We start from the raw sequence: 27,870 nt of genomic DNA on the forward strand, positions 1-27,870 counted from the left end.
GGGCTTGCATTTTTTAACACCATCACCACATCCACGTTTATACAGACGAGTACACCCAGACACATGGGGGGGCCATGGTCTTAAGAGAGCGTTTCAGGCCCCTCTCAAGGATCCTTAAGAAGCGTAAAAACACCTGGGCGCTTGCGAGCTGCGGGCGCGGCAGGTCTCCGCGCACCCGCACGGCCCCTGCTGCCCCCCGCAGCCTCGCCCGGGCCCAGGTGCCGCTGTGCGGGCGCAGATGGGGCCCCGAGGGGGCTCTGCCCCAGCCCGGCCCCCCTCCCTCCGCAGGAGGAGCCGGAGCCGCGGCTCGGAAGGGGTTAAGGTTGTGAGCACCGACACGTTGAGGGGGAGTAGCCAAGACCAAGCAGCAAAAACATCATAGCACATTCCTGGGTAGTCCTCAGCTGCCAGCATCTGATTAAAACCATATCTCTCGCTGTGAGTGGCTAAATAATCTGAAGGCGAGAGTACAACTGAATATTTAACCGGGCCCTCGCTCCCAGCCAGGCTACCGGCTGCAGTCGTCGGATCATGCACGCCGCGGCACGGATCTAGCCCGTAAGTAGCTTTGCAAGCGGGGCTCGGATCTTGCAAAGCCCCGGGGGGAGGGTTCTGGGTCGGGCTGTCACCGGGGTAAGGGGAAGAGGGGCCGCAGGGGAGGCGCTTTTCCCCGGGGACGTGACACTGGCCGCCGGGGCCGCGGTGCGGGCTCACAGCGCCGGGGGCTCCTGCCGCGGCCGAGCTGCAGCTCCGTCTAACTCGGCCGCCCGGTCTCCCCGGGAGCCCTGCTCCTAAGGCCCTCGTTAGGCTGCGCTTCATCCCTCGAAGCAGTAAGATTTGCGGCTTTGGCAATGCTGGGCCGGGGGCAGCAGCCTGTAAACGCTTGGATCCCGCTGGGAGCTGCTCTGCCCCAGCAGCCTGGGCTCTGCTGGCCGCGGTAGAAGGAGTGCGGTGGAGAGAGCAGAGATCGGTAGTGTTCTCCGTGCCTGAGCGGGCAACGTGTCCTGGCTGAGATGGGGTGGAAACTGCCTGCATCCTGCTCTGGGCTCTAACAGGGCCGGATCCCTGAGGAAGCTTGAGCTCAAAGCAAAATAAACATGCGTTTTTGTGTGTGTGAAGAGGAGGGGCTGAAGACAAGAAAATTATGTATATAAACACTAAATTTTACATAAATAATTGAGATGAAAGAACCTCTCCTGCAGGAGAAGAGGAAAGGGTTAGGATGCAGTGAAGCATGTTTCTCGTTTTGATGGAGCATTCTTCATTGATTTCATTTTACCTACTGGTGAATCTCAAGATATGAGCTGTGTTCATAGTAAACAGGTTTAGCTAAAGAGTTCTAGGACTAATGGGAACACGTCCTCTCTCTTGTCAGAGAAACTCTAGAGCTTCTCAGCTGTTGATTTCAAGCCTCTAATGCTCATCCTGTGATGACAGTTAGGCTGGGTGTTGTTCCAAGGCAGTGCCTTTGCTCTGAGCAGTAAAAATAAAGGTGTTGTCACTACAGCTGGACCTCTCCAGAGCAGAGCTTCTCCAGAGGTCTGGTATAAGAACTCTACTCCTCAGTTCTCAAGTAATCTTAGCATGTTTTACTATGGAAGCGTATAACTGGCTAATAAGGTAGGATTAGCTTGAGTACTCCTTCCTGAGGAGGGGGAAGGGTAGGATTAGCTTGAGTACTTCTTGGGAGAAGGGGTAGAAATCCTTCTCATCTTCTCCTGATGAAGTTAGCTTGCCTTAAAAGGCTGTGTTTTAACTCAAAATTCTCCTGTAACTTCCAATCCATTTTGGACAGCCTTGTTTTTCTTTGCTTGTGGATCTGAGAGCATGCAAGCCTAAAGACTTGTATGCTACAGGCTGAGGAACGAGCATAGGTATGCTTAAGGATTGAAACTCCTGTGTAGATAGGTAAAACTGAGATACAGATTCAAGCAAAACAAGGTAATTATGACATTATGTATTCTAGCTGGTTGTGAAGTCTTGTCTGGCACTAGTAACTTGAAAACATGCCTTTGTGTCTGATAAGTCCTCAGATCAGCTTCCATCAGGTGATTATAGGACCTTCCCAGGAGGAAGGTGAGGCAGTACGTGACTGACTGGAAGGCCAAAGCAGAAGCCAAAACAAATCTCACCTAGCTGTGAAGGAAACTTTCTAGAGTGGTCCTCCACCATGTCTATTTAAAGAGTTACTATGGTCATGTTCAAATCAAATGGTTCTTGATGCCTGGTCAGGCTTCTAAACTTCCCTGAATGTCCTGAGAACTTGGTCAAGTCTAAAGCTGTCATTTCTGTCAATATAAACTCACTAGTGTTTGCCTTTGGGGGTGGAGAATCAAGTGATGAGAAAGATGTAAGCGCTAAATGAGCGTCAGGTGACTCCTCAGAGTAGAGGCTTGATTAGGAAGGCTCAGGGTGAAGTGGAGCCAATGACAGGTGTTCTGAGTCTTAAATAGACAAGTTAGCTCTGATAAGGAGGACCTAACAGTGTCTATGTGTAGTCTCACTCCAGATAGTAAGACCAGCAGAATGACAAGTGCTACTCTGCTAGTCTTGTGACTCATGATAACACTTCTCATCTATTGTGGTCTTACTTCAAACAAAGCTGTTGGCTGAGCACCAGCAGTTGTACACAGCACACTATCAGTTAGAAGGATGGGCCAGATGCCAAAAATCTGGCATCAGTTTCCTTCTGTGAAGGTAGAGATGGTTATCCACTCTAATAGGTGCCTTGTGTGAACTTTTTAGTATCTCTATACATCTGCAGTGCACTTCCTACTTTCTCAGTTAGAAGAGTAGTGCTTGTTTGAAGTACCTAGATAACCCAATTATTGGAGCCAATTGACCAATGGATGCTGTGGTTATACTTCTTACGTAAAGCTTTTACTTCATGGTCAATTATGGTAAGAAGCATTCTAAATGGATGAGTATGATATTAAATGCAGAGGATGGCAAAAAACCTCTTAGGCTTGGTCTTTGTGGAAAAAGCAATTAAAGATACTTGGTCTCAGGGTGGGGAGAATCATGGGTTGGTGTTTGGCCAGGATGTTCAGAATTAAAACTGCAGCCTGAGATGTGTAGTAAATAGTGCATAATATAGCACAGTCATTGTGCACTGTTGCCAGGCCTGCAGACTTTTTTTTGTTTTTTCCTATTGGTGCTGTTCTCACATGGTAGATGTCATACTACTGGGACCGCTGTGTGGCCAGTAACCTAACTGCTAGGTTAACCTGGTTCTTGGGAATACTTATGAATTATATTCAGCATGGCTAGCTGTGTAAGCACTTCAAAAACATAGAATTGCTCTTACAACTAAGGGATTAAATTCAGCATCCAGAGAAAGCCAGCTTGTTTTGGGAACAGTACTAACAGAGCAATCCTGCCTGCTTTCTAGGTTTCCTCAAAAGAAATAATGAGGAAATAGCAAAAGAATCAAGGCCCTCCCTCCCTAGGGAGGAATACTAAGAGGTCTTAAGCTTCTGCTGTGCAACACAATTGGGCAGTAAGCTACTACTCTCTGCCTTAGGGATGATGGACTCTACAGAAATGTGACTTGGAGTTGTTAAAGGGATCAGGTAGAATATGTTGTCTAAGTTCCAGTAAGTGGTAAAACAAACCAACTTCAGGAAACTGGTTTTGAGGCTGTGCCTGAGTTCATCCAGTTTCTTTATGACCCTTAGACCCTTGAAGTATAGCTCACTAGTGGCAGGTCTGGTCAATAAACAAGATGTACCAGTTCAAACTAGATTAGCTTGTTCATACAAGCTGGCCAGCTGAGTGCTGAACAAAGCATCTTCTCCTGTCCAACTCTTGTCAGCCCAGGTCGATGGGGGGGCATAGAGCATTCCAGTTTCTGCTTTACTGAAGGGATGTGCCTTGCGTGTGCTATGGCATGCTTGAGGGTTAAGTTCCTCAGCTGCAATGCCCTCCAGGCTTTCTTAAGCTTCTAATAAAGCACTGTAGCTGGTACATGTCACCTTAAATCACAAAGCTTTCCCAACACTCTGGGGCCAGTTAAGGACAGTGTGTTGGCCTTGGAGCTGAATTTCCTGCCTCTCTGCCAGTTCATGTTGCATCCTTAAGCAATGAGATGAAAAGAAGTGAAATATTTGATGAGGATTATCTCTCGAAGAGAACCACTAGGTCAGAGAGACAGGATACCAGACCTTTACCCTGCTTTCAGGAGGCTTTGTGACAATATCAACTGGCAACTTGCTCCTCCAGCAGAATATACTGAACTCTCAATGCCCATGCATCACATGACTGCAAGTCTCCTCCTGCAAGAAGTCTATAATATACCTCTCCTGTAGCTGAAACACATAGAGATGAGGCTTTCTCCCTGGGGAGGGACAGGATAAGTAGGGAACACTAAGGATGTAACATTAATATTGCAAGCTACAGATCTAGCTTGCAGAGTAACTTCTGTGCTCCCAATAAACGGGGCTATTTGCCCTTTAAAGGGGGTACAAAGATTGCTGTGTAAGTAGGAAGTAGTTTTCTAGCGCTTTGAATGACAGATCTATCTGCAAACATGTAGCCTGGCCTGTGAAAGGTGAACTCTAAAGCAGGATGAAAGGCTGACACCTGGTCTTCTCCTTGCACCCTTCTGATGGGTTAGGACACCTCATAATCTAACATGAAGATCCTCATTCAGATGAAGAGTTGGAACGTTAGGGGAAGCGTTTTCAGGATTAATTCAGAGTCTGAATTTAGAAGCAATAATGTAAGCTTCCTGTAGTGCAAATCAGAAAGGCATGTGTAAGTACCACTACCTACAGGTAAACCTACTGCAAAATAGTGATTTTTTTGCAGTAGAAATCTGACTGAGGTCAATAGGACAGCTACTGAACAAGCTGCTGTGTAGTTTTGAAAACTGTATGTTTAGATTTTTTTTTTTTTTAACCTCTACTGTAGGTCTTTCTGTACCTCCTGCTTAGATTTGCCTCTTAGTTATCCATTGCCTGTCTTGCTGCATACACAAGAGAACTAAGACCCTTGTAATGACTAATCTTGAAGGCAAGAGTAACCCTTGTAACAAGCAGTGTGCTTCATACTACCAGACTGAGGACTGAATCTGCTGTAGAATTTATCTTTATAAAGCACAAATAGACTCATCAGTCTTCCAGTGATTGTACCAGGAACATAACTCACATCTGCTGCATGAGTCAATCCTCGTTCTCTTGTGACCAAGGACTGCTACAACAGCTCGCGTAACCAAAAGTTAGCAGCAGCTGGGGGCTGGGTGGAAGTTTTCAAATATCACCGAAATGAATGCTTAAGGCCAGGTTTCTGGCTATTCATGGGATCATCAGGCTGGTTAAGCACTTTCTGAATAAACAGATAGCAGTATCTGACCCTATGGAAATGACTGTGATCTTAAGCTGGGTGAACTGAAGAATACAAGAAAATCCTGTTTCTCATGCAGATACACTTGTGAACAGGTGGAGAGGGCACTTAAAATTCAGCATAAACTATGCAGAACATGTACAATCTCTCCTAGTACAGTTTGCACACACCCAAACAGCAAAGAAGACTAACTCTGCCAGCACTGGACAGTTGACAGCATGCAGCTGAAATAACCTATGATAACAGCTTCAATATGTGTCAAGTTTCTGCTCTGAGGAAAGGGAGTTAAAAAGCACAGCTATTAGCACAGTAAAGGACTCTTGCCAACTAGTAAGAAGATCAGAAACAGTCTTCCTAGGCAGGAAAGAATTAGGAGTACAGTTGGAAGTGAAATGTTTGTGCTATTGTCTTTTTTTTTTTTTTAATTGGACGTTCTGCATCTCAGGAAAGCATTCACTGCATTGACAAACTGCTTTGCTTCCAGGTTGCTTGGTGTATCCAGTGAGTCTTGACAAATAGCACTGATAGAAAACTAAGCGGTAAGCACTGCAGACACCCTGCCTGAGATTCTCCACCCTGTGAGTAGTCAGGTGATGCTTTCCTGAGCAATAGTTAGAATAGACAACTGAACCTTGGCTCAGTAGCCGTGACTTGCAGGGCTTCAGCACTGGAAACTTGGAGTGGCATGAAGGAGCACTGCTTACATGTTGAAAAGCATGCCATCTTTCTGGAAGATTGATATGAGGAAACTTTTTGTGGAAGCTTCCTTGTAAGGACTGCAGAAATAGACTAGTGACCTTCTGTAAGGATTACCAACTAAATAAATCTGTAAGAAAGGTCAGTCTCTCTAAAAAAAGAGTTTAAGTTAATGCCATTGCTGATGTTAAGGGTGAAGGGATTTTTAATCTGTGGAGTGAATTCATAGTTTGGGATAGTAGGTGTTGAGCATGGGGGTTGGAAAGAGTACAATGAGACTTGTTGCAAGATGCTGCAGGGTTCCCAGAACAAGCTATCAGCTGAGATAGCTGAAAAAATTTTGTCTAAACTTCAATGTCCAAGGATGTCCAGAGGCTGAGCAAGGCTTTCCAAAGGACTATGACAGTGCTAGTTCCCTTCAATTTGAGATGAAGCCTTCTGTGGGCCAGATGGCAATAGCTTATGACAAACACTTTTTGAAGTGAGTACAGTAGTTGCCAAGTTATACCATAGCAAGTTGTTAACCAAACATGTCTTGTTAAACTGGCCATGAGTTCCACTGAGACCTCTACAGCTGTTGTAGGTACACTAGAACGCTGGCAAAAGTACCAGTCTGAATGCATCACTAGAACTGAAGTGGTTGCTCAGTTCCAGCTGCTAACTTAGTGTTTATGTCACTAATTCCAGTAATTCAAGTATGGAGAAAATGGCTTCAAGAACTTTAAGTTTGAATTTTTTTAGGTTTGTTCCTAAACCAGGAACCAAACAACACAGGAGACTAATGCACTGATATCATAAGAACCGACTGTTCTGTTCAGCTATCAAAATAACAATTGGCAGATTGAGTGACATGGTAAGATCTCTGGATAGAGGTTCACAGGCATGATCTTGTACCAACAGTGGTAAATGCTAACATCTCTCTAGCTGACATGATTAACTAGAGTATTAAAGATCCAACCCCTTCTGTAAGGTAGAGGGAAAGGAGCAGCACGAGGAAGGTATTCCCTGAGATGTCCATTACCACGCCGCTGTCCCACCAAGCGGATGAATATTGCCCCTCCCTGTTTCTCATTACTGATAGTCCAGCAGCCTTGACCTTATACAGCATGCCTAATTTTGCAGTGGGTAAGTAGAACTACAGCTGTAGTTTATTCCAGAAGGAAACTGTTGGCAAAGGAGCCCTTGACATAGGTCTGTCTTAATATCTCTGCAAAGTATTGCTCTGTTCTCCTCCAAGTGAAATGGCAGAACATTAAACAGGGCTTAAAGCAAGCTGCATGAAAGAAGTAGGAAACCTAACGGATGTAGGGGGAAGGAAAAAGAATATTTGAGCAGATCCCTAAGTAAAGTTCTATTAATCTAGAAGTACTCTAGGTTAGGCCAGACAGTTGTCCTGTTGGTGTTGGGGGCTAGCCAAGCAAATGATCTTTCTTTTACCACAAATCAAGTTTAAGTACCTGTGGTCTAAACCAGGCAGCTGAACAGGTTTTTGATTTTTAGACTAAAACCACTGAGCTTGGCCTCCCTACTTTCAAAGTACTGCAGAAGAAACTGAATGGTGTGGGGAAACTGAATGGTGTGGGGGCACTGCTAGCCTAGACCTCCCTTGGTGAGGGAATCACTGATAGTTTCCCTTATTAGACAAGCTAGGCTAATGTCCTTTGCAGTTTGTTCTCTTACAAGACTAACCATAAGCACTTGAGTTAGACTTGGCAGCACAGGAGCTTGTATTTTGTTAATTTTCTGGCGAATAATGCCATTTTTACATTCCAGACTCTGCCTTAAACTGTAGAGGAATAGTACCCAAGATGTCTATGAACTCTCTTCAACCACTTTCTTCTAGCATGTACTTGTTACATGTCTATGTGAACAATAAATATTGAATGTAACCCTACCTCTAGGTTAGGCTAATATCTTTCAGGTATGTCAGGATCTAGCATAGCCTACAGCTAACAGACTAATTTGGTTGTCTTACTAGAGGAAGCAAACTAATGGTATTGTTTCGATTAGGTAGCAAGTAACTATAATTTCCCTTCTAAATCATAGTAACCTTGTGTCGTGTTATAGGAGGATCTGTTCATGAACTTCTGTACGCTGTCAGATGCTAGAGCAATGGGTGTTCTAGTAATGAAAAAAAAAATTTAAAACCTATTTTATTCAACTTCCTCGCACAAATGAGCTTGTTCAAAAGGCAGATGTCTGAATAGCACGCTCATATTTCTGATTCATTAATGTATGCATAGGGCTACTCAGGGTACTACCTGCACAGCAGGAACTAAGCAGAAAATGTGATACATTCACATCTAGCAAATCTCTGTGCATAGCTGTGACTGTCATACAGGGCTCACATGAATGCACTGTTCTACTTTAACAAGCAGAATCCTGCTAGACAAGATTGTCCATTGTTGGTAAATATAACTAGCTTACAGCTTTGACTCTTGCTAGTCGTTTTATGTATTGCTGTCAGCCTGTGCAGTCTTTTCCTGTGTGCAAAATTGAAGTCCTGAAGCATGCTCACTGAAGTAGAGAGCTTGTTTACCAACCTCCTGAAGACAGCTCTTCTGTTGAGAACTTAATGGTTAGAGACATTTCTCAGGATGCAGTCTGCAGGTCCTGATACAAGCTTCTGGTTAGAAGAATATCCCTAACCTTCAAAGGAAGGGGAAAAGAGAAATGGTCTTGGGGAAGTGTGTTCAATGCTTGTGCTATTGCTGTGCTTCCAGTTACTACTGCTTCCCAAATCCAATATATCCCGTTGGCAGTAAAAGCTACTCTTGTCCTCTCTTGGCCTCTCAGATTCTAATTTGAGGTTAATATTTACATGCCGTAACTCCTTAAGCTGAAACATGTACTTACAGTATCAAGGGACAAAGAAGGAGCACAGGCTGTGAAAAGGACAAAGTATTAGACTGCTGAGCAGATGTTTAGTTTATTATCTTTGGCTCTGACTTCTCAGTGTTTCTAACCTTGTCTCACACAAGCTTTCATCAATATTAAGGTAATTATCTTTGTCTGCTGTGGTAGATGAGGAAGAAGCCTTTCTGTTCAGAGAAGATTATTGCCCAGCTTTTAAATCTCATGACAAACTACAGCCATGATGAAGACTCTCAATCCATTGTGCAACTACACAGAACTAAATCTAACCATTAAGGGTTGGCAGCACATTGGTGCATTTGCCTCAGCTGAGGGAAATTAAACACTGCTCAGGTCAACTGTGTGGAATGTGCTTCAATCTCTGGTAAAGAACTGATATTCCAAGGATGTCTTGTCACTGGCAACAGCCCTCCTTGTAGGGAGTTTACTGAAGTCTTGAACATCAAAAGCAGAGTCTAAACAAAGTGTTAAGACTGACATTCCCAGGGTAAGTGTGTGAAACTTCAGTACTAATACTTGAATGAATGGTTACCTGACTAGAAATAATAACTTCATAGCTGAAGATCTTCATTGTGTAGAAGGCCTGAAACGGGCACTTTCTTAAGGACTGATCAGTGCTCACTCTTCACAAAACTGTGCCTATAGGAAAGGAGGAAGATGGTGAACAATGGCCTGTTAACAATGCCTTTCTAGACTAAAATGAAATGTAAATGGGTGAGCGGAACATGGTGCATATCTACTGATACAGACTTTTCTCCCGGGATAGTAACATCAAGGGGAAATCTGCAGTCTAAGACTTAAGAAACAGTGTATTTAGCATAGTAATTAAAATGGACCATACAATTGTGGAATGAGTAGTTAAGCTTGCTCTGGTGATAACAGTGAACTTATCTACATGGAGAAGATTCAAATACATCATTTACGGTTTACAGACATAGTTGCTGTAGGAAAGATTTTGCTCTTGGCTATGCAAGCGTAACTGAAGGCAGCACTGTCCTTGAGTTAAAGCACTCATATCTCTAACCCTGCCATACTATGCTGGTTGGCTTTCTTTATTACTCCTGAATTCTGAGCTTTTCTGAAAAACAGTTCTAGTCTCTTGTTGCCTTACTCAGGCTGCAGGAATAAGGAAGCATTAAGGGACTGAGTACTGCAAAAGGAAGCCTCCAAACAAGAGCAAGAACTATAAATATAAACTTGGCTTATCTTAATAAAAAGTGCTTGTGTGGTCTACATGCTGTTTACATGCATCTGCAGATATGCAAGTAACCAAAGTGAAGTTAAGTGTAGCAAAGACCTTGCACTCTAGCACAGCTGTAACTTAGGTCTAAAGCATAGAACTCAGATTTGGCTGTGGCTGAGGCTCCAGTAGTCCAAAGCAGACTAGATTACTGCTCACTCAAGTCACACATACATATTTATGTAATTTTAGTGAAAATTTAAAGCAAAGTCTGAGGGGATTTTATGTTAGTCTTGACCCTTTAGTTAAGAGGTAGGAAGCAGTCACTTGAAGTATTAACACGTATTAAGATAACTCTTGTCTGTCCCTGCATCCTTACACCTTTGGAGCAAGGGGCTTACCTGCTAGACTGATTCTTAAAAATATTGAGCCCTTCAAAAGGTATGATGGATGACTGTTGTGGCCTGACAGATATCATCAGGTGAGATGAGCTGTGCCAGATCTAAGATGCATGATGGTAGGGGGTTTGTCCTATAAACAAACTGACAAGAAAGTTCTTGGGTTTTCTCCAATTAAAATCTTAACACTGAGAACAGTTGAATCCTTGCAAATGCTCCCTGTCTTTCTGTGGAGAAGCTGAAACTTCTGTGTATCCTTGCTCACTGTCTTCCACCTCAGAGTTTTGTGCAAGCAAATAAATAAATTCTCTGGCTTCCAGAGATTCAAGGCAAACATGAGTGAATAGAGTTTAAAGATAGCAACCTGAAGTTCTGCCACTTTACAGTTGCCAAGGTGAGGTCTTTGCTTGTGCATATTTGCCACTTCCTAGGATATCTATTTGTTATTGTATTTGACTCTAAAGTAAAAGTAAGATGCACTCAGCTCTGTGATGTTGTATAGTCACAGTAACTTCTCCAGCTAAGTCATAGAAGTAGGATGAGTGACAGGTAGGCCTTACGATGCCTTCAGGTTGCTGCTACTTTCCAGAATGGAGCTGGACAGAACATCCTGAAGTCATGGCTCCAAATCCTGGAGAGCATGTTTTAGCTCTGCTTTTGTCCTGTCCATTTGTCTCCATTTTTCTAAATAAGTAACCTTCCAGATGGGAGTGGGTAAATATCTACTGATTCGGCCATAACTCTGTCTTTCCATCCTCTCTCCTTTTAAATAAACGAGGTGAAAAGTAGTCACAGTAGTCCATTGTTCCTTTGAACTTAGTGGGCTGTATTTGGGTGGGTTTTTTGGGGGGGAGGAAGGGGGGGTGACTTCTAAGATAATTTGGATATTGTTCAGAAAAGCTGGGTGTGGTGTGTGGTTTCCCCCCCCCCCCCCTTTCCTGGAACAGACTTTTGGGTTGCAGCCTAAGGAATTTCTTTGCTTTTACCTATTTAGTGTTATTATCTCAGACTTCCATTACTTACAGAAGCATGAATAAGACTTAATGGTTTCTTTTGAGTATGTTGGTACCATCTTGAATGTTTGGAACAGATCCTAGCAAATGTCTTGCATTCTCTTCCATCCTACTGAGTCACTGCTGGCAATGCTTAAGGAGAATGTAGCAGAATACCTGAGGTGCTATAAATAGCTTTAAAGGGTAAAAAAAAATAAAGCTTGACAGATTCAAACATGATGCCAGTACAGCCTGTAGATGTAGGTCAGTCTGATGTACTGATTCAGTATTATTGAATGAAGGTTCATCACCTAGTGGCTATAACCTCATGTTCTTTGTGGCCTGAAAAGAACAGGCAGTGATTCACACTCTTTATATGATCTATACTGCTAAAACTTTCAGGCTTTAGTGGGCTTCACTAAAGTGGGCAAAAAAAGGACCAATAGGTCTAACAACCTTTTCTTCAAGGTAAAATATTATGCCTGCCTACTGATTGCTATTTGGATTTAAACCACAGCAAGCACAGCTGACCACCATCTCACAATGTCTACTGAAGCTGAAACCACTACTATCAGCAGCCAGCCTGAGCAGCAGGCTCTACCGAAAACACAGCCTTCAAAGAAGGAAAAAAAGAAAGGTAAGGAACTTGAATACTTCTTCTAGTAAAGTTCTCCTTAAACTTCTTGCACTTGCCTAAAACTAGTATCGGTCTCATTATACAATGAAAGTAACGCTGAGGTTTCAAGCTGACTGAAGGAATGACTAAGCTAGTAAAATATAACCAGAAGGCAGGCTTTAACCTTTGTAAGCTTTTTCTAGGTTTCTAGTTCTCTAGATTCTTGTTCTACTAGTCAGGCTCAGTGAATGTGGCTTGTGAAAGACTTTGAGGCTGAGGAAATGAAAGGCTTTGGACAAGGTGACTCCTCTCCCAGGATCATCCAGGTAGCTATCAGTCTGAACCTGTGTTCAGAGACTTTCTCCTCAAGAGCAAGTGAGGTGTGACATGCTGCACATAAATACAGTTTCATGCTCTGAGAAGCTAGAGAACTTGGTTGATGAGGATGATTGAAGATCAGATGGTAGACTTCTGATAGGTTAGGTCATGTAAACATCTCAGTACAGAAAATCTAGGTACACATTCCAAATAGGATGGGTATATAGAGAGCAAAACAAAGCAGAAGACTTCTGAACAAAGTTCAGAAAAATTGAAGGAAGAAGGGAATAGCAAATGCAGCTAAAAATCCTGAGTGATTGTTGGGATGGAGGTGCCAGGGCTTGTTGCAGAGCTAACAATGTTGATGGAAAGTTCTAGCACAGGAATTAGCTAAATTTCTACAGGCTAAGAGGAGATGTGACCATACTAGACCAACTAGAGACTAACATCTGAAAGGCTTATTCAACATTCAGTGCAAAAGTAGTACCACTTTTGATAGTGTTGTTGCCTAGCAATCATACTTAACTTGGCTGTTCCCTAGAAATACTTAAGTCTTCTGTCAGTCATGTGACAAATGCTTGTCCTGAAGTCCCCAAATACTAAGCACTGAGCTCCAGTCTTTGAACAGAGGCTGAATTCTGTAAGAGCACTGTGGCTTTAAGGAGTAAAAATTTATCTTGGTGTGTATACACTGCTGGAAGGTCTAAGATTAGAGTAGGTTATGGTCAAGAGACAGTTCTAAATGCATAGTAATAGCTGGTGTCCTTCCTTTTTTAAAAAAAGGCGGGGGAAAAAGGCTCTCAAAGCCGCAACTTAGACCTTTTTAACTTTTCTCTATCTCCAGGATCAGAAAAGACAGATGAATCTCTCCTGGCTAGATTCAAAAGTGATGGTGTAAGATACAAAGCTAAACTAATTGGCATTGATGATGTCCCAGAAGCAAGAGGAGACAAAATGAGTCAGGATTCAATGATGAAGCTGAAGGTAAAGGCTTGAGCTGGTAATGTGAGGAATGTGTTCTGATCTGCCTTCAGAAGGCAGATCAAATGTCACTTTGGCACAACTACAAATATGGTTTAATAGTAACATCAAGAAATGACAGCACTACCCTAGACAGAAGCCGTTTCCAAATCTGCAATGCCTTGCTCAAAGGACAGTGGCCTTAAATGCAGTTCATGCCTCTCTAATGCTTTGGAAATGCTTCATAATGAGTCTCTTGTTATCTTCCATACTGGATATCAAAGCATGGACTTTATCACAAATAACAAACTCGGGTTTTGGATGGGGAGTGGGAAACTTTGTGCACGTTCATATAAGAACCCAAAGTACAAGCTGGTATTCTATGTCAATGGTGATGCTTGGAGATATAGATAAAACCAAAGAAGAAATGAAAAATTCCAAAAGTAGAATCATCTTTGTTGCTGCAAAGCAGAATCCTCACATAGCCTCAATGAGGTCAGGAAGCAGTATTGACCAGGTAAGGATGCTGCTTCAGCAGCAGTCTTGTGAACTAAGATAGGAAGCCTTAAAGCTCCTAAACACTAACAAAGGAAAACTAAAATCTGCTTCTAAGGTGTCACTTCTAACGTAGTCAGGCATGTTGCAAGAACGATGTTATTCTAACAGCAGAGTTGCATAGGGGTAACTAGAATAATACTAATACAGGCACAGTAAAGGCTCATGAGAAATGCTAAGGAGGCAAGCTAAAGCACAAAACTTGATGGAACTCTTATCAATACTTCCATATTGATTCTCTTCAGGGAATGGCAGTGGCAGCCCGTTCCCAGGGTCAGCACAAACAGAAGATCTGGGTGAACATCTCCCTCTCTGGTATCAAGATAATAGATGAGAAAACCGGGGTAAGAAATGACTCCATTGTCTTAACGTGATTCCCAAACGTTGGGAAAAAGGTTGTCAAACTTGGGAGTTAGACAAATCTGAACTAGACTGCCTAATGGCATTAGGGAATAGGATCCTCTTTAAGACTCTGCAAGTGGAATAGGTTGTAACGTGGCTGCCTTTCTGGCAGGAGACTTTATCCTACTGTGCCAGAAGGCTCCAGTTTAAGACTTAAATTTTCAAGTTTTGACAAATCAATCTCCTTCATCTGGACTATAGAGAAGGGCAGCTGTAGTATCTTCTGCAGTTCAAACAGGTACTTAATTTTTTCCTGATTATAGGTCATAGAGCATGAGCATCCAGTGAACAAAATCTCCTTTATCGCTCGGGATGTAACAGACAATCGTGCCTTTGGCTATATTTGTGGAGGAGAAGGCCAGCACCAATTTTTTGCCATAAAAACAGCACAACAGGTATGGATCTAAGGTGCTTTTTGCTTGCTATAGTGTACACACTTAACATCTGATAAATGTCTAGAATTTTACTGGTAGCCCTATGAGATATAAGGGAACATCAGCACAGAAAGATCCTTCCTCTAGAGAAGGGCAATAGGCATTACTGTACAGCAGTGGCTTTCATCCTGTTCAGCTTTCTTCATAGTCCAGAATACTACACTGAAGTAGCCTTGCTTACTGTGGTTAATCTTGCTAAACTTGTCCATCCACCATGGAAGTCATTAGTGAGATAAACTGGAGCTATTGTCATGACTTCCTGTGCAGTGGCCTGATGTCAATGTGAATACTAAATCAGAGTTGAACACCCACAGATTCACCCAAAATTAGTAGGAGAAAGTTAGATCTTCACTAATCTGTTTTCATGATGCTTTCTCTCTGGCAATACTGAAAACCAAGGCTTACTCCACTGCAATAGTGCTTTTAGGACCAATGGATGGCATGTCTCATCCTCCTACAGTTATTTCTTGGGAGGAGTACTGACACTCTTGCGATGAGCTCCCTCCAATGCAGAAGTCTTGTATGCAGAATTTTAAAGCTTCTTTATAAACTGAAGCTGTACATAAGCAATATTATAAACAAGTTACTGAGATTATTATACAGCTTCCTAAATAGTCTGAGCTTTAGTTAGACGTTTATTGTGTATTAGCGACAACTGACCTGAAGAGCCAGGACTCCAAACCAGGAATTTTCTCATCCACATATCGTTGCCTGTGATCTTAGAGGATATGTTGGACGCTTCAGAGTCCCTACAGGTAGGGCTGATAGTGCCATGCTTCAGCAAGGCTCCCTGTTTAGGAAGGTGTTACTAAGCTTGTTTTAATAGCTGATTAGTCTTGTATTGTAGTGGCTTCACTGGAGTCACAGCTCAAGCACTAAAGCCTTCTCTGTGCTCTAGAGGGGAATCTGCTCCCTGAGCTCCTCACCATGAGGTGCTGCTTGCCAGCCTATAAGTTTAGACAAGCTGTGGATGGCTCTTTACTTGTTGTCTTTAACACCCACATTTTTCTAGCTGGGGGCTAAGCAGGACTTCTGCAGCTCTAGACTGCTGCAGCTATACTGTTTGTGGAAGTTAACTCTTGAAATTTCTCTTCATGCAGTTGCATGTCTAGAACCCTTGAGTAAGAACATGATGCTCACAGTCAAACAAAGTGAGACCTGTTCAACAGATCCTTTGATCAAATTAGAGGTGCCCCTAGTGCCTGGACAGGACTTGTCCTACTCTAGACACTGATATAGCTGCTTTATGCCTCAAGCAACGTTTCCAAATCAGTTGAGTAAGATAGGTTAACCTATCACCATCTCGGCAACAACACAAAACACTAGCCAGCTGCTAATAGGTGGCTCAGAATAGGGCCTTCCTGGGCAGGGAATGCCATTCCCTTCTTGTTCACTCTAAATTTTCATTCTGATACAGATATTGTTTCAGACTAGTCTGCTCCACACACTTAAGGCTGTGGCAGTCTTGCCTTATGCCTGCCTCACTGTGTCGTTCAAACCGTGTTTAAATGTAGGGCTAGTTATAAAAGTGTTCTCTAGGTTCAGTGTTAGAGTAGGGGAATGACAAACTGGGATTTTTCTTGTGAGACTCTTACCAAAGAGCTTGGATGTCCTTTGCACTTCTGAGGAAACAGGATTAGGGCTTGCCAGGTGCATGTGAAATCACATGCTACATCCTTTTAGGAAGGTGTGTGGTATCGTGCGTGTGGTGTGTTGTGTGTGTTTGTGGGGTGTGGAGTTTTTTTTTTTGTTTTGTGTTTTGTTAAACTAGGCTTAACAGAAGGTACCGTAACTTTCCTTGGAGTTGATAACTTCTCTGGGCTGTTTGTGCTTCAACTATCCCTGGACACTGCATGGTCTCCTCTATGCAGAGAGTAGATGGTCCTTTAGACTCTTGGTTTTCTTAATATCTCTGAACCTTACTGTTGCACCAATTAGGCGTGCTTGGCTCACTGGACTTCTACTGAAACAAGTTTCAGAATAGTACATAGCCTAAGATCTCTTTTCCTTCTGCCCCAGGCTGAGCCTCTAGTTGTTGATCTTAAGGACCTCTTCCAGCTAATATATAATATGAAGAAAAAAGAGGAGGAAGACAAGAAAAAGGCAAGTAAAACTATACAAGCTAATTTAGCTTCTATAAAAGTAAAGCCTCTTGCAGCTCTGACTTGGCTTGTGGGCTCTTGTGAGACTTGACATTGAAGTCCCTGTCTAGAGCTGGGATTGTTTGAGGCCAGTGATTAGTAGCTCTAACCTTGGCAGTTTAAAGACCTCACGTATCTGGTAAGCTACCCAAAGGAAAAGACTCTGCATGTCCTACCTGACATCTAGATGCTAAAATACTCTTTTCTTCTCCAGAGTGAAGAAGTCAATAAGACTGAGGTAAGTCAAACTTCAGCTCAGCTTCATGTGAAAATGTATGCTGCTGTGATACAGGTAGCTTTGACTTCTTTATATTGCTATAAGTATAGGGGTGACATGAGAGGCCCAGTTCCACTGGAAATAGGAGTAAAAGGGATCTATAGAGTTAATATTGAATAGTGATCTCCCATATGTCCTTTCTATGTCACTTACTCTCTAAGCATGAAAGTCCCTTGCTTAAGGCAAGTTTTGATAGTCTCCTCATCACTGACACTGTTATCCATCTATTTCAGAATGGTAGTGAAGCACTACCTGCTGATCAAGCTGACAAACTGAAACTGGTAGGTGAATCTGTAGAGCGTCATGTTAATACCATCAAGGAGTTCTTATTAAGACATCCACCCCACATTAGGTGGGAAATGCAGTATTTGTGTGTCTGCAGTAGGCCTGCCTAATGCTTAATTCTTGCTCATGCAAGAACAGATGCAAATTCTTTCAATATTTCTGGTTTCAAGGGAGTTGACCAGATGGACTTGTTTGGGGATATGTCCACGCCTCCTGATGTGAGCAGTCCCACGGTAAGTAGAGACTAGCATAACTGTCTTAAAGCTTCCTCTCAAAGCAAAAATGATCCTAATATTAAGATCTATTTCACTCTGTTAGTCCTGTTCTCTAGTCTGAGACATTTGCCTAGCTATGATCAATATAGCTTTAGGACACTAATACAATAGTACCTATTTACTAACTAGAGTAGCTAATGCCACTCTTAACTTATCTGTCAGAGTAACTTGAGACTAGTTGGCAGAGACGCTTCTCTATTGTTAGTGAGGTGTCTTAGAAACATGTACTAGCAGTATATGCTTCTACTGTGGGGCTTATTACAGAAACTCAGCTGAAAACACTTAAAGCTAAAGCTCATCTTAAAGATAAGTGAATCCTTGCATAAGTCCCCTAGAGAGGACTCCTGGCAAGTCTAGATGGTGGCCCTAGATCAAGATGTGGCCTTACTCCACAAAAGTATGAATTTGCTTTATCACAACTCAATGCGACACTAAAAATCCTACCAGTTTACTCTAGCGCTAAATGCTCCTTTGCAATCAGCAATGATACAATCTGCAATGTTGCAATAGGTGTCACTCCACCAAGTGACTCAAGTCTTGGTGCCCTTCTACTGCCTGCTCAGTGGAGAGACAGAATACTAACTTTTTCCACTTGTGAATACTTTCTAATCTTACTCAGAAGGCAAGACTGTTAACTTGTGAAATCATGTTGCCTTATTGTGACTTCAGCTAGTTAAAACAAAGGACTAGAACAAAGGACTCAATTGTGAACGCTTGACTCCAGCAAAAGCTTAAGTATCATTAGTCTAGAGACTGTAGTCATTAAGCCCTGCAACACAAGGGTCTTGTATCAAACTGAAAGATCTTAAAACTGATACTTTTAACACTGAGTTTCTGAAGCCGAGCAGCTTTGATTTGATGATGGCTTGCAGTGCCTGTCTTGCACTAAGCTTGGTTTCACAAGCCATATAACTTCATACTGATCCAGTGTTTGCTGTCAGAGTCAAGTATTGGGTGCCAGGGTCTTTCCACTTACAGCTATCTTTCTTTGAACTTCTGTACTATGAAGCAAGTCCATACATAAAACTAACTTTATTTTTCTTTCTGAACAAATAGGAAACTAAAGAGATTCTGTTAGTGGATCTAAACTCTGAAATTGAGACCAAACAGACTTTTACAAAAGAGGATCTCTTCTTGAATGGCATCACAACCTCTCTTCCACAACCAAAGCCACAGCCACCTTTCTTGCCTGAAACTTCTTTTTCTGCCAATCTCAGCTTCTTTCCCACACCTAATCCAGACCCTTTCAGTGATGATCCTTTCGCACAACCAGACCAATCTGCACAGCCTTCATTTGATTCTCTAAAATCTGCTGATCAGAAGAAGGAAAGTCTGAGTACCTTGACACCGGTGGGTAATGGTGCTTCAAATGGTGATATTGACTACTTTGGTAAACAGTTTGACCAGATTTCTAATAGAACTGGCAAACGAGAAGCACTCACAAGCCAGTGGCCATTTGAGAGTAAGCCGCCTGCAGCAAGAACCCCAAATGGGGTACCAGAGAGAGAACAGAATGGCTTTCTTAAAGCCCCATCAAACCTGTTTGTGGAAGGGTCTTCCAAAGGAGTATCTCTGCAGAATGGAGTAAAGCTGGATTCTGAAAGCAATATCCAGCTCATGTCACATGAGTCTATAACAATTAGCCCACCACCACAAAGTACCAAGCCAGGAAGAGGAAGGAGGTCTGTCAAGGTGAACAATCTTCAAGTAATTAATGGTGAAATGCATGCCCTTAGAGAAGCTGGGTGAAGGAAGCTTTCATTTCTCAATGCTATATTACTGGCTAAGCAGCTTCACAACACAACTACTACTCTTCTACCTACCATGCTTTTTCTAACCTCTCTGCAGCCATGGTATCTTCTAACTTTCATGAATGCTTCATAGTAGCTAGAATCACTAAATTATATATACTTTTTTCCTTAATGCTGCCATACTTCTGTAAAGGTCTGGTAAGTATTCTGTGATGTATATTGATACTTGATATAATGCCAGAACCTGCTATGATAGTTGTGTGCCTGTCTACCTGTGGTTCCATGAGAATGGAATACTAGTACTAGTTTACTGATACCTCTGTAGTTTCACAGCATCTGCCTACTGAAGGCCATCTTGACTTGTCTGACTAGATGGCAGAAGTGGCTCCAGGTCAGTTGCATTTCTCTTGCATTTCTCTTGCAGTGCAAAGCTTGGTTAGTGGCCATGATACAACTGCTATGTACCATATAGACTGAAGCAACTTCAAATAATTACAGCTTTATATCTGCAAGGGATATTGCAGACTGAGCAGGAACGTTCATATGGGAGTGATGCTTACTAAGCTAGCTCTTTGACGGTCACTACAAGTCAATAGTAGATTATGCCCACTTAAATACCATGTATATTAATACATGTTCAAACTAAATGGTGAGGTTTCAGACTTCTGTGCTTGAGCTCTAAATTGAAGCTTGCTGCCCTGCAGTAGCTGTCACAAAAGCTTATGTAGTTCCAGACTAGAGTCTTGATCTTGCTAGCAAGTGCCTGGCCAAGCATTCTCACAAAAGCTTTTCTCTTTCCAGACTGCATCAAGTGACTTGTTTAGTTCAGACTTGTTTGCACCAACTACAGAGAGCCTTGGTTTGACTTCAGTGGCACAGCCAGGAACTGTGCCAACTAGCCCACTGGACCTCTTCAAAACAAGTCCTACCACAGCGCCTCCACTGGCTGGTCTAGGTTAGTTCACAAAGTGAAACTTGCTCTAGTCTGATATCTGTTGATATCAACGTAATGGTTCTAGTTCCCCTTTACTTCATGTACAGTGCCTAACCCATGTGACTTTTTTTTTTTTCCCTGTCTACTCTGGACTCTATACATAGTCTGTGAACAGAACCCTAAATTCTGCTCTCTTAACTGGAACTGGGCTTTTCTGGCTTAAACTTCAAGGATAGCTTGCTACTTCAGTTGCACAAGATTCAAGTGTGTCAGGTCTTAGTGTTATAGACTTACCTGGCAGTAATTGTACAGTAGATGCTGCTAGGACTAAGTATGCTCTTATTGCTTGTCTATCAACCTCAGGTCCATTAAGGACTGAAATGGAGCTGAGTAAAAGGTAGACTTCTCCTCTCCCTCTTGCCAAATGCCTCCATTTTCAGTGTAAAACAACAGATTTTTGCAAAGAGCATATGCTGGTACCCACAGTGGAATCAATGCACTTCTGCTTAGAGTTCTCAGGTTGCTGAGCGCTGTGTAACAATCTTCCTCCCAGGTGGCTTGCCAGTAACTTCATCCCCATGGAGTGCACAGACCTCTGCCTTCACTCAGGCTGCATCAGTCTTTCCTGGATCTATGATGCCTGCTCAGCCTACAGGATTTACTCAACCACTTGCCTTTGGTACTCAAGCAGTGTCAAGCTGGAACCAGCCAGCATCTTTTGGTCCAGCACCCTCTCAGTCCCCTGGTCTGTGGGCACAGCCAGCACAAGTTCCATCTACTTCATGGGCACAGCCAGCTGGTGCTGTAAATCCCTTCCAGAGTAGCATATTCCCACCTTCAACACTACCTGCTCAGACACCATCTGTACTGCCTTCCATGTCAACAACTACTAGCCCGCCTCAGCCACCACCTAGAACTGCACCTCAGAAGGAGCTATCCAAGAAAGAGAGTGATGCCTTTATTGCTCTGGATCCACTTGGTGATAGAGAGATGAAGGATGTCAAGGAAATGTTCAAAGACTTCCAGCTGACAAAGCCACCTGCAGTACCAGCAAGGAGAGGAGAGCAGCAAAGCCTTTCAGGTGCTTCTGGAGCTTTCAGCAGCTATTTCAGTAGTAAAGTAGGCATTCCTCAAGATAGTATAGATCATGATGACTTGGAAGCTAGCAAGCTGTCTGCCAAAATGACCGGTAAAGTCTCTCTTCTGCTTGTATAGCTGCTCAGGGAGTAGGATGGCTGACCACTAGCCCTGTCTGATGTAACTAATAAATCATCTTAGTCCCTGAAATGGTGGATTCAAGGATTATTTCCCCTAGTTTTTTTTAAAAAGCATAACTTGGAGCAGTGGCCAAACACTGACACCTAGTGCCTAAATTACTTGACTAGGCCGTGCAAGTAAACTAGGTCTGCACAGTGTTAGAAGTAGCGTCTAGCATAAATGCGCTGAACTAAAAGTAAGACACAATTTTTGGACCACTCAAAGCAATACCTACTAGACTAGCTGGGGTGTTGCTCTACAGACAGGGCTGAGTACTTGTCTAAAAGCCTTTAGTAATGCAGCAGTATGTTTCTTCTACCTAGAACCTCCAAAGCCTGTTCCCCGACAGAGTGCTCTGCCAGCTGATGGCCTGTTTGAAAGTCAACCTAAAACGGACGTTTTCAGCACCTCCTCTGTAAGTAATAAAAAGCATGGTTCCCTTCATGATAGGGAAGTCTGAGGGCCAGTCCGCTCTGGTTTTAGAGGCCAGGGAACAAAATATTTTGCATATCTGAGGCTAATATGTAGTCTAGTGAGGCATTACTTGGAATCGTGCTTTGTTAGCCTTCTTGCATTTGGCTTGGATTCATAGCCAGTTTCCCAAGCTGGGAGGCCCTACTGGGGAGTCCTTAGCTCCTGTATTGTGAGCTGCTTCTAGAACAGACTGTAAAATAACATAACTGCAAAAGGCATACCTTGATTGTGTTTACCTCCGCAGAATAGACTGCGTGCAGACTGTGTAGAGCTCTCATTCAACAAATGGGAGGTTCCTACGTTTGGTGTCCTCCAGTGGAAGAAGTGGCCTAACCACATCACTCTGGAACACGGCATTTGAAGCCCTGAATGGAAACTCTGGAGTAATTCCAGAATGCTGACTTATGGTATTTAGTGTTTGGCTAAAATGGATCTCATCATGACTATACTGGCTCAACTCCAAATGAGTGTTCATTAAGTACACGTGGCCTTTCTAACAGATACCTTGCCTCAGATTAGTAAATAACTGCCAGCATGGCTTTAGACTGTGTTTCTCTTATCAAAGCAGTATATTTGGTACTCGCATAGCAAGCACTCTGGAGCATCTTTCCAGACAGTGTTTTGAGCAGGAACTAGCTGATAAAACCATGCAGAGTAAAACTGGTAAAACTTGAAAATCTACTAATAAGCTATGGTCTTTCTCTTAGAAGGAATCTCAGAAACCGCCTTCCGGTCCATTTGGTGATCCTTTTGGCAACCCATTTGCATAGATCAGGTAAGTCTTCCACTAATAAGACAACCTTACTTTGTTTTCTGAACTTTATTCAGAAAACCTGTGCCAAAGAGCTGCCTAGAAAACAACTATGCTGGCTTAGCTTGAATGCCCCTTAGGAAGTACTGCAAGCACTCACCCAGTGTGTAAAAACACTTCTGCTAGAGTACCTCTACTCAGCTTCTTCCTAGATTAAACCTAATCAACATCACTTTTTTAGAAACAAGGATCAAAGTCTTCTGTGAACTTAGATTTCAAGGCCACAAGAGATTAACTTTCCTCAGTGAAAGAAAATGTGCTGCAGAACTCCAAGGGTCTGAGTAAATTCCTGCAGGTATCTCTTTAGTGCAGTGTTATCACACAGTGCACCATATAGCTGTCTCCTAAATATTCAGATTTTATATGCAAAGTGAGAGTGAAAACGTAAGTGTAGTTATGAGAGCCTTAGTCATTGGAGACTAATGTAAGTCTGAAGATTTTTGATTTGTTTGACCGAAGAACATGAGCTGCCAAACTAGCAATTCTAGTCCTATTCCATAGTAGCTTTTTTCCCCCTGAAGTACTCTGTCTGGCTTCTAACAGAAGCTCGGTGTTGGTTTTTATCGCTTAGTTTTCTTCTCTTAGAAGCTCTAAGCTTGTTTAAGTAGTAAAACTATTACTTCTAACCTTAAGTCTTTTTCATCATACTAGGCATAACCAGAAAAGGACAAATGGATTAACTGGACCTCTTCTCAACATGACTTTTCTACTTGTTTCATTTTGCTGTCTGCCACTCTTGCTGCTGTTCCACAATGTCTGTAATCTAAAACATGTCCAGGTGAATTGAAACATGAACCCTCAAAGAACATGCTGTGAAGGTGATTCAGGGCAAAACAAGTGGGAAGTTGGACTCATGCCAGACATCCCAGTTCAAATTGGTGAATGGTAATTTTACTTTAGTCTTGGCAGTCTTCCATGGAAGAGCTTAGCAACACTAAGTCATGCTGTCTTGTAAATCTGGTCACCTCAATTCCTATTTCTGTAGCACTTACTGTCCTATAATATAGGAACTGAATGTACCTGGGGAAGAAATGCTGCCCTCACATGAGGGAACTGAATTAGTAGCTAAAATTCCACATCTTAAACAACTAGGTCAGTTGCATGTTACCACAACAGCAGCCAGTTGTAAAGTTAGGTGGACACTACTCACTTCTAATTGGTGACTGGACATATGACTTGGTCTCTGAGCTGCAAGGAGGTTAGAATGTATGGTAGGAAAAAATCCAATACTTGCCTATTCACCAAATAGTAAAACTAGCACTCCACCGTAAGTGTATAATAAAGGGACTATAACCATGGGGCTGTGGAACTCTGAGCAAACTTGGTCTGTAACAGAACTCCTAGGGTCCCAGGGTACTGGAGGTCTATGCTATAGAGTCAGATAAGCTGAAGCACTTCCTGCAGAGCAGCCAGGTCGTCATGGACACTAAATACTGTCTTGGTGCTAATATGGCATTATTTTTCAGGGAGGGAAATCTACTTGGATACTTTTTTTGTTGGTTGGTTTGCTTTTTTTGTCTTGAGGTGGCTTGGCAGATAAATGGAACAAGCAGATAGGCTTCTTGCTTGTACTTCAGTGAATGTCCCTGATGTTGCTCACTTTGAGTTGTCACACAGTGTAGTGTGGCATGTTTCCAATATGTTAGAAAACAATCATGGCTTCACTCCATGCCTAGATTCCTTGTGAATAGATAAACCCCCTCTGTGCCATTAATGTGAGGTAGTCCTCCATCTCTTTGAAAACGGTGCCTTTTCTAATGAACCTTTTCACTAACAGACCTTAAATCAGTTGTTTTATAACTGACTGTAACAGCTACTTTCTTGGCCAGTGGTGATGGCTGATGTGTGAGTCTTTCTGTTCATACTAAGTATAAACTTGAAACAGTATTGTTAAATGCCTAAGCAGCTGCTGAACTGGAGAGCTATAAAAATCAACTTGAAGATAGCCTTAGTACCCAATTCAGCCAGTCATACAATTTGTCTTGTATATAAACCTTCTTTGCACTTTCTGTAATGCAAAAAAGCTAAGAATTATTTGTCCCAACTGGAAATGCAGAAACTTATGGATGTTACACTGTTATAAACTGTAGTATCTCAAGTGATGTTACTTTAATGACATTAAAAAGAAGCAACTCTTCATAGCAAACGAATGTAAGTGTGGCTGTTGATTCTGTCCTGCAAAATTCAATCCTGTGGCCTAGCTGACGCTAGGAGTTCAGAACCTGCTAAGAATTGTTATTTCTGTCTTGTGCTATCTTACCGCAAGACTTAAGACCATGCTATAACTTCTTGCGTCAGGCCTGTTAAGCACTTGCTGCCCTTCAGTAAAATATACAATCCCAGCTCTGAGTGGTCTCCTAGGCTGACTCACTCTACGAACAGTAAGTTTTTACTAGAAGTTCATCCCATTAGCCCATGGCCAGCTCGAGTTTGTCAATACTTCTGAGTCTAAAGATGCCCTCTTGTCCCATTCTGCAAGGGTGTGGAAGCTGGGTGCTTGTCTTCATAAACTTCATTCCTCCCATTCAATGTAAGAGGTAACTGATGCAAGGGGAACTAAATTAGAAGGGGGGAATATTTAGCTCATTTAGAACAAATTTCCTAGGTTTTTAAAAGAATATGGATTAATTCTTGGCCATTAAACTTACTGTTTTAATCTAGGCACTAGTACTGGATACAGACTCTTAGTTGTCAGTTTGACATCTAAGACTAGAATACAGAACCATTTGAGCTAAGCATCTAAATGAGTATTTGGCTAGCCAAGCTAAAATTAACAGCAATACTATCCCTTTGTAGGGAAAATCTACAGTCTAGCTTAAACAACTGTTGCAGAACTGAGTTGGATTAGAAGGACCTCTTAAAGGCTGGTCAAAGATGCTTGCTGGTTTGCTAGCTTAGTTTCCATACCTGTTCACTTAGTCCCTCTCTTTACCACAAACTGTGAATTGTACATAGCATCACTTGTAACATTGTAGTGTTTCATGTAAAACTGCTTCAAGTGTATCTAACTGTTCTGGACTCTCCTTCAACATAGCTTAGTGCAACTGAACTCCATAGATTAGAATTGGGGCAGCAACAGTTTTGCATTCCTCTAAATTAAGTTATCTCACGTTAAGAATTCATTAGGGAAAAACACTGCCTGCTCCCTTCCCCTTAAAGGTAAGGGTGGGGACAGAATTAAAAGTAAATTTTGGATCGGCTCATAGCATTGTGGAATATCCTTATGCTATATGCTACATGATCATTTTAAGATTTGAGTCTAGATACTTAAACAGCTCTTAACTGCTAAAAAGCAGCTTATTCATGAGTTAAGTCTTGTGACTGTGTCCAACACGTGATGCCTTAAGTCTGGATTACAGTAAACTGCTGAACAAAAGTGCCCTCTAAAAAGCTATCCTGTGGTTTAGATTTTTTGGTAACAGTGAAAGCTAGGAGAGTTTTAAGCTTCTTTGAAACAAAAACTGTATGCTGTTCTCTTGTATTGGCTTTATTTAAAAAAAAAAAAAAAAAAAAAAAAAAGCAAAACTTTATTTCTGCAAGCCTCAATAGGAGGATTCCAAACATGTTAGAAGCTGAATTTGTTCTTGTAAACACTTATGGACTATGTTTCTTATGCAAGTCACTGAAGTAACTGCTTTTACTAGCCGGTTAACTATCCTCTAATTGAGTAGAAAATGTCTTTGCCTGTACTTAAAACAAATGTTTTTGTTTACTAGTATATTTTACTTTAAAACTCTTTTGTGTTATTTCCTGGTCTTCACACAGAAAAAGTGGACTTTAGAGTGCTTACCGTAAGTCAGTTCTGCCAGAAACTACTTTTTTTTTTTTTTTTTAAAAAGCACTGCTTTGTTTGTTCTCTTGGTAATAAATAACAAAAAGAACAAATAAATAGTTTCAGATTCAATTATGACAATTCTTCTCTACTCAGCTGCAAAATGAGAAGCATGCATGTTATTCTGCAGCTTATGCCTGTACTATGCACTTTAGAAGTGGCTGCCTCCCTTCTAGGGGAAAGCAGAAGGTAAGTGTCCTTGGTCTTTTGTAGGTCTGTGTTTTCAAACATGGAGCATAAGGCTTATTTGTATACCCAACTAAAAGGGAGAACTTTTGCTGTCTTTCAAGAGGAGTCAAATGGAACTGGTTTATCCACTTTTCTTACTTTATGTCTATGGGGCACAACAAAGGGGGCTGAAAGCCATTTAAGTTATCTTCTTGCAGGAAGGTGGAGCTCAAACAGTGGTCTTCTGTTGCATGTTGAGGGTGAAAGTATAATCTCCATCTGCCTGATGTCTTTCTGAAGATGTGCAATTTTCTGCTGACAGTACATATACTAATATCTCAAGTCTCCTAGACTATCTCTGTTTCTTTGGGAATATAACTCTCTTTCACTGCAGTATCTCTAGAAGGAGGAGCAAGGGCTTAGCCCCTACAAAAACATCATGTGAAAACATAGGAATAGCTACACAGCCTGAAACTGGAAATCTACCTAGTCTGTATCTCACTTATGAGACTGGCTAGTACTAAATGCTTTAAGAATAGGCAAGAATCTCATAATAGACATATGCAATGCAAGAAACTTGGATCCTTCTGCATAAAGACTTAAACTGCAATGTGGCATAACACTTTATGATGATGTGTGAATGTTGTCTGAACAAGCAAGTGTTGCCTCATGTGCATGTGTCTAGGCCTGAGGGTGACTATTGACGTTGTCTGAAGTACCCGAATGGACTTGGTAGAAGAGCTTTCAGAACTGTAGTATTTAATGCTTCCCTTTCATCTTGGTATTTTGATAATTCTTATGGCTTGAGCATTTAAATTCTATTACAGCACAAGTCTGACACATTCAATTAGAAATAATCCAGCCAGAAGAGAGAATTATTGCAGAATCTATAGCAGG

The 27,870-nt window shown here is 42.1% G+C and overlaps 2 protein-coding genes across 9 annotated transcripts in view; both read left to right on the forward strand.

Annotated features, from left to right (window-relative positions):
• On the forward strand, positions 1 to 25,123 carry LOC104147800 (DAB adaptor protein 2). 8 transcript variants are annotated; one of them, XM_068926143.1, is made up of 15 exons: positions 1 to 558; positions 12,001 to 12,120; positions 13,262 to 13,401; positions 14,178 to 14,276; positions 14,598 to 14,729; positions 16,788 to 16,871; positions 17,124 to 17,147; positions 17,420 to 17,467; positions 17,642 to 17,704; positions 18,803 to 19,438; positions 20,299 to 20,452; positions 20,985 to 21,512; positions 22,012 to 22,103; positions 22,870 to 22,937; positions 23,625 to 25,123. In XM_068926143.1, exons 2-14 carry the CDS (start codon positions 12,027 to 12,029, stop codon positions 22,930 to 22,932), a joined length of 2,157 nt encoding a protein of 718 aa, XP_068782244.1. In that variant the 5' UTR covers positions 1 to 558; positions 12,001 to 12,026; the 3' UTR covers positions 22,933 to 22,937; positions 23,625 to 25,123. The 8 variants fall into 8 exon arrangements, with proteins under 8 accessions (XP_068782244.1, XP_009678965.2, XP_068782247.1 ...); XM_009680670.2 differs by having other exon boundaries at positions 22,873 to 22,937; XM_068926146.1 differs by having other exon boundaries at positions 18,803 to 19,096.
• LOC138064304 (complement component C9-like) overlaps positions 23,652 to 27,870 on the forward strand; it is a 22,799-nt gene continuing 18,580 nt past the window's right edge. The window contains exon 1 of the mRNA XM_068926151.1: positions 23,652 to 26,994. Coding sequence (XP_068782252.1) covers positions 26,909 to 26,994 — 86 coding nt within the window. The 5' untranslated portion in view covers positions 23,652 to 26,908. The remainder of the gene's footprint in view (positions 26,995 to 27,870) is intronic.

Source organism: Struthio camelus, chromosome W (genome assembly GCF_040807025.1).
Source record: "Struthio camelus isolate bStrCam1 chromosome W, bStrCam1.hap1, whole genome shotgun sequence".
Classification (NCBI taxonomy): Eukaryota; Metazoa; Chordata; class Aves; order Struthioniformes; family Struthionidae; genus Struthio; species Struthio camelus.

Excerpts from the sequence above, each read along its gene's own strand:
- LOC104147800 (XM_068926143.1), top strand. The coding sequence starts at position 12,027 with ATGTCTACTGAAGCTGAAACCACTACTATCAGCAGCCAGCCTGAGCAG. Across the intron at positions 14,730-16,787 it reads CCATAAAAACAGCACAACAG|GCTGAGCCTCTAGTTGTTGA; the intron begins GTATGGATCTAA and ends CTTCTGCCCCAG. Across the intron at positions 17,705-18,802 it reads CTGATGTGAGCAGTCCCACG|GAAACTAAAGAGATTCTGTT; the intron begins GTAAGTAGAGAC and ends CTGAACAAATAG.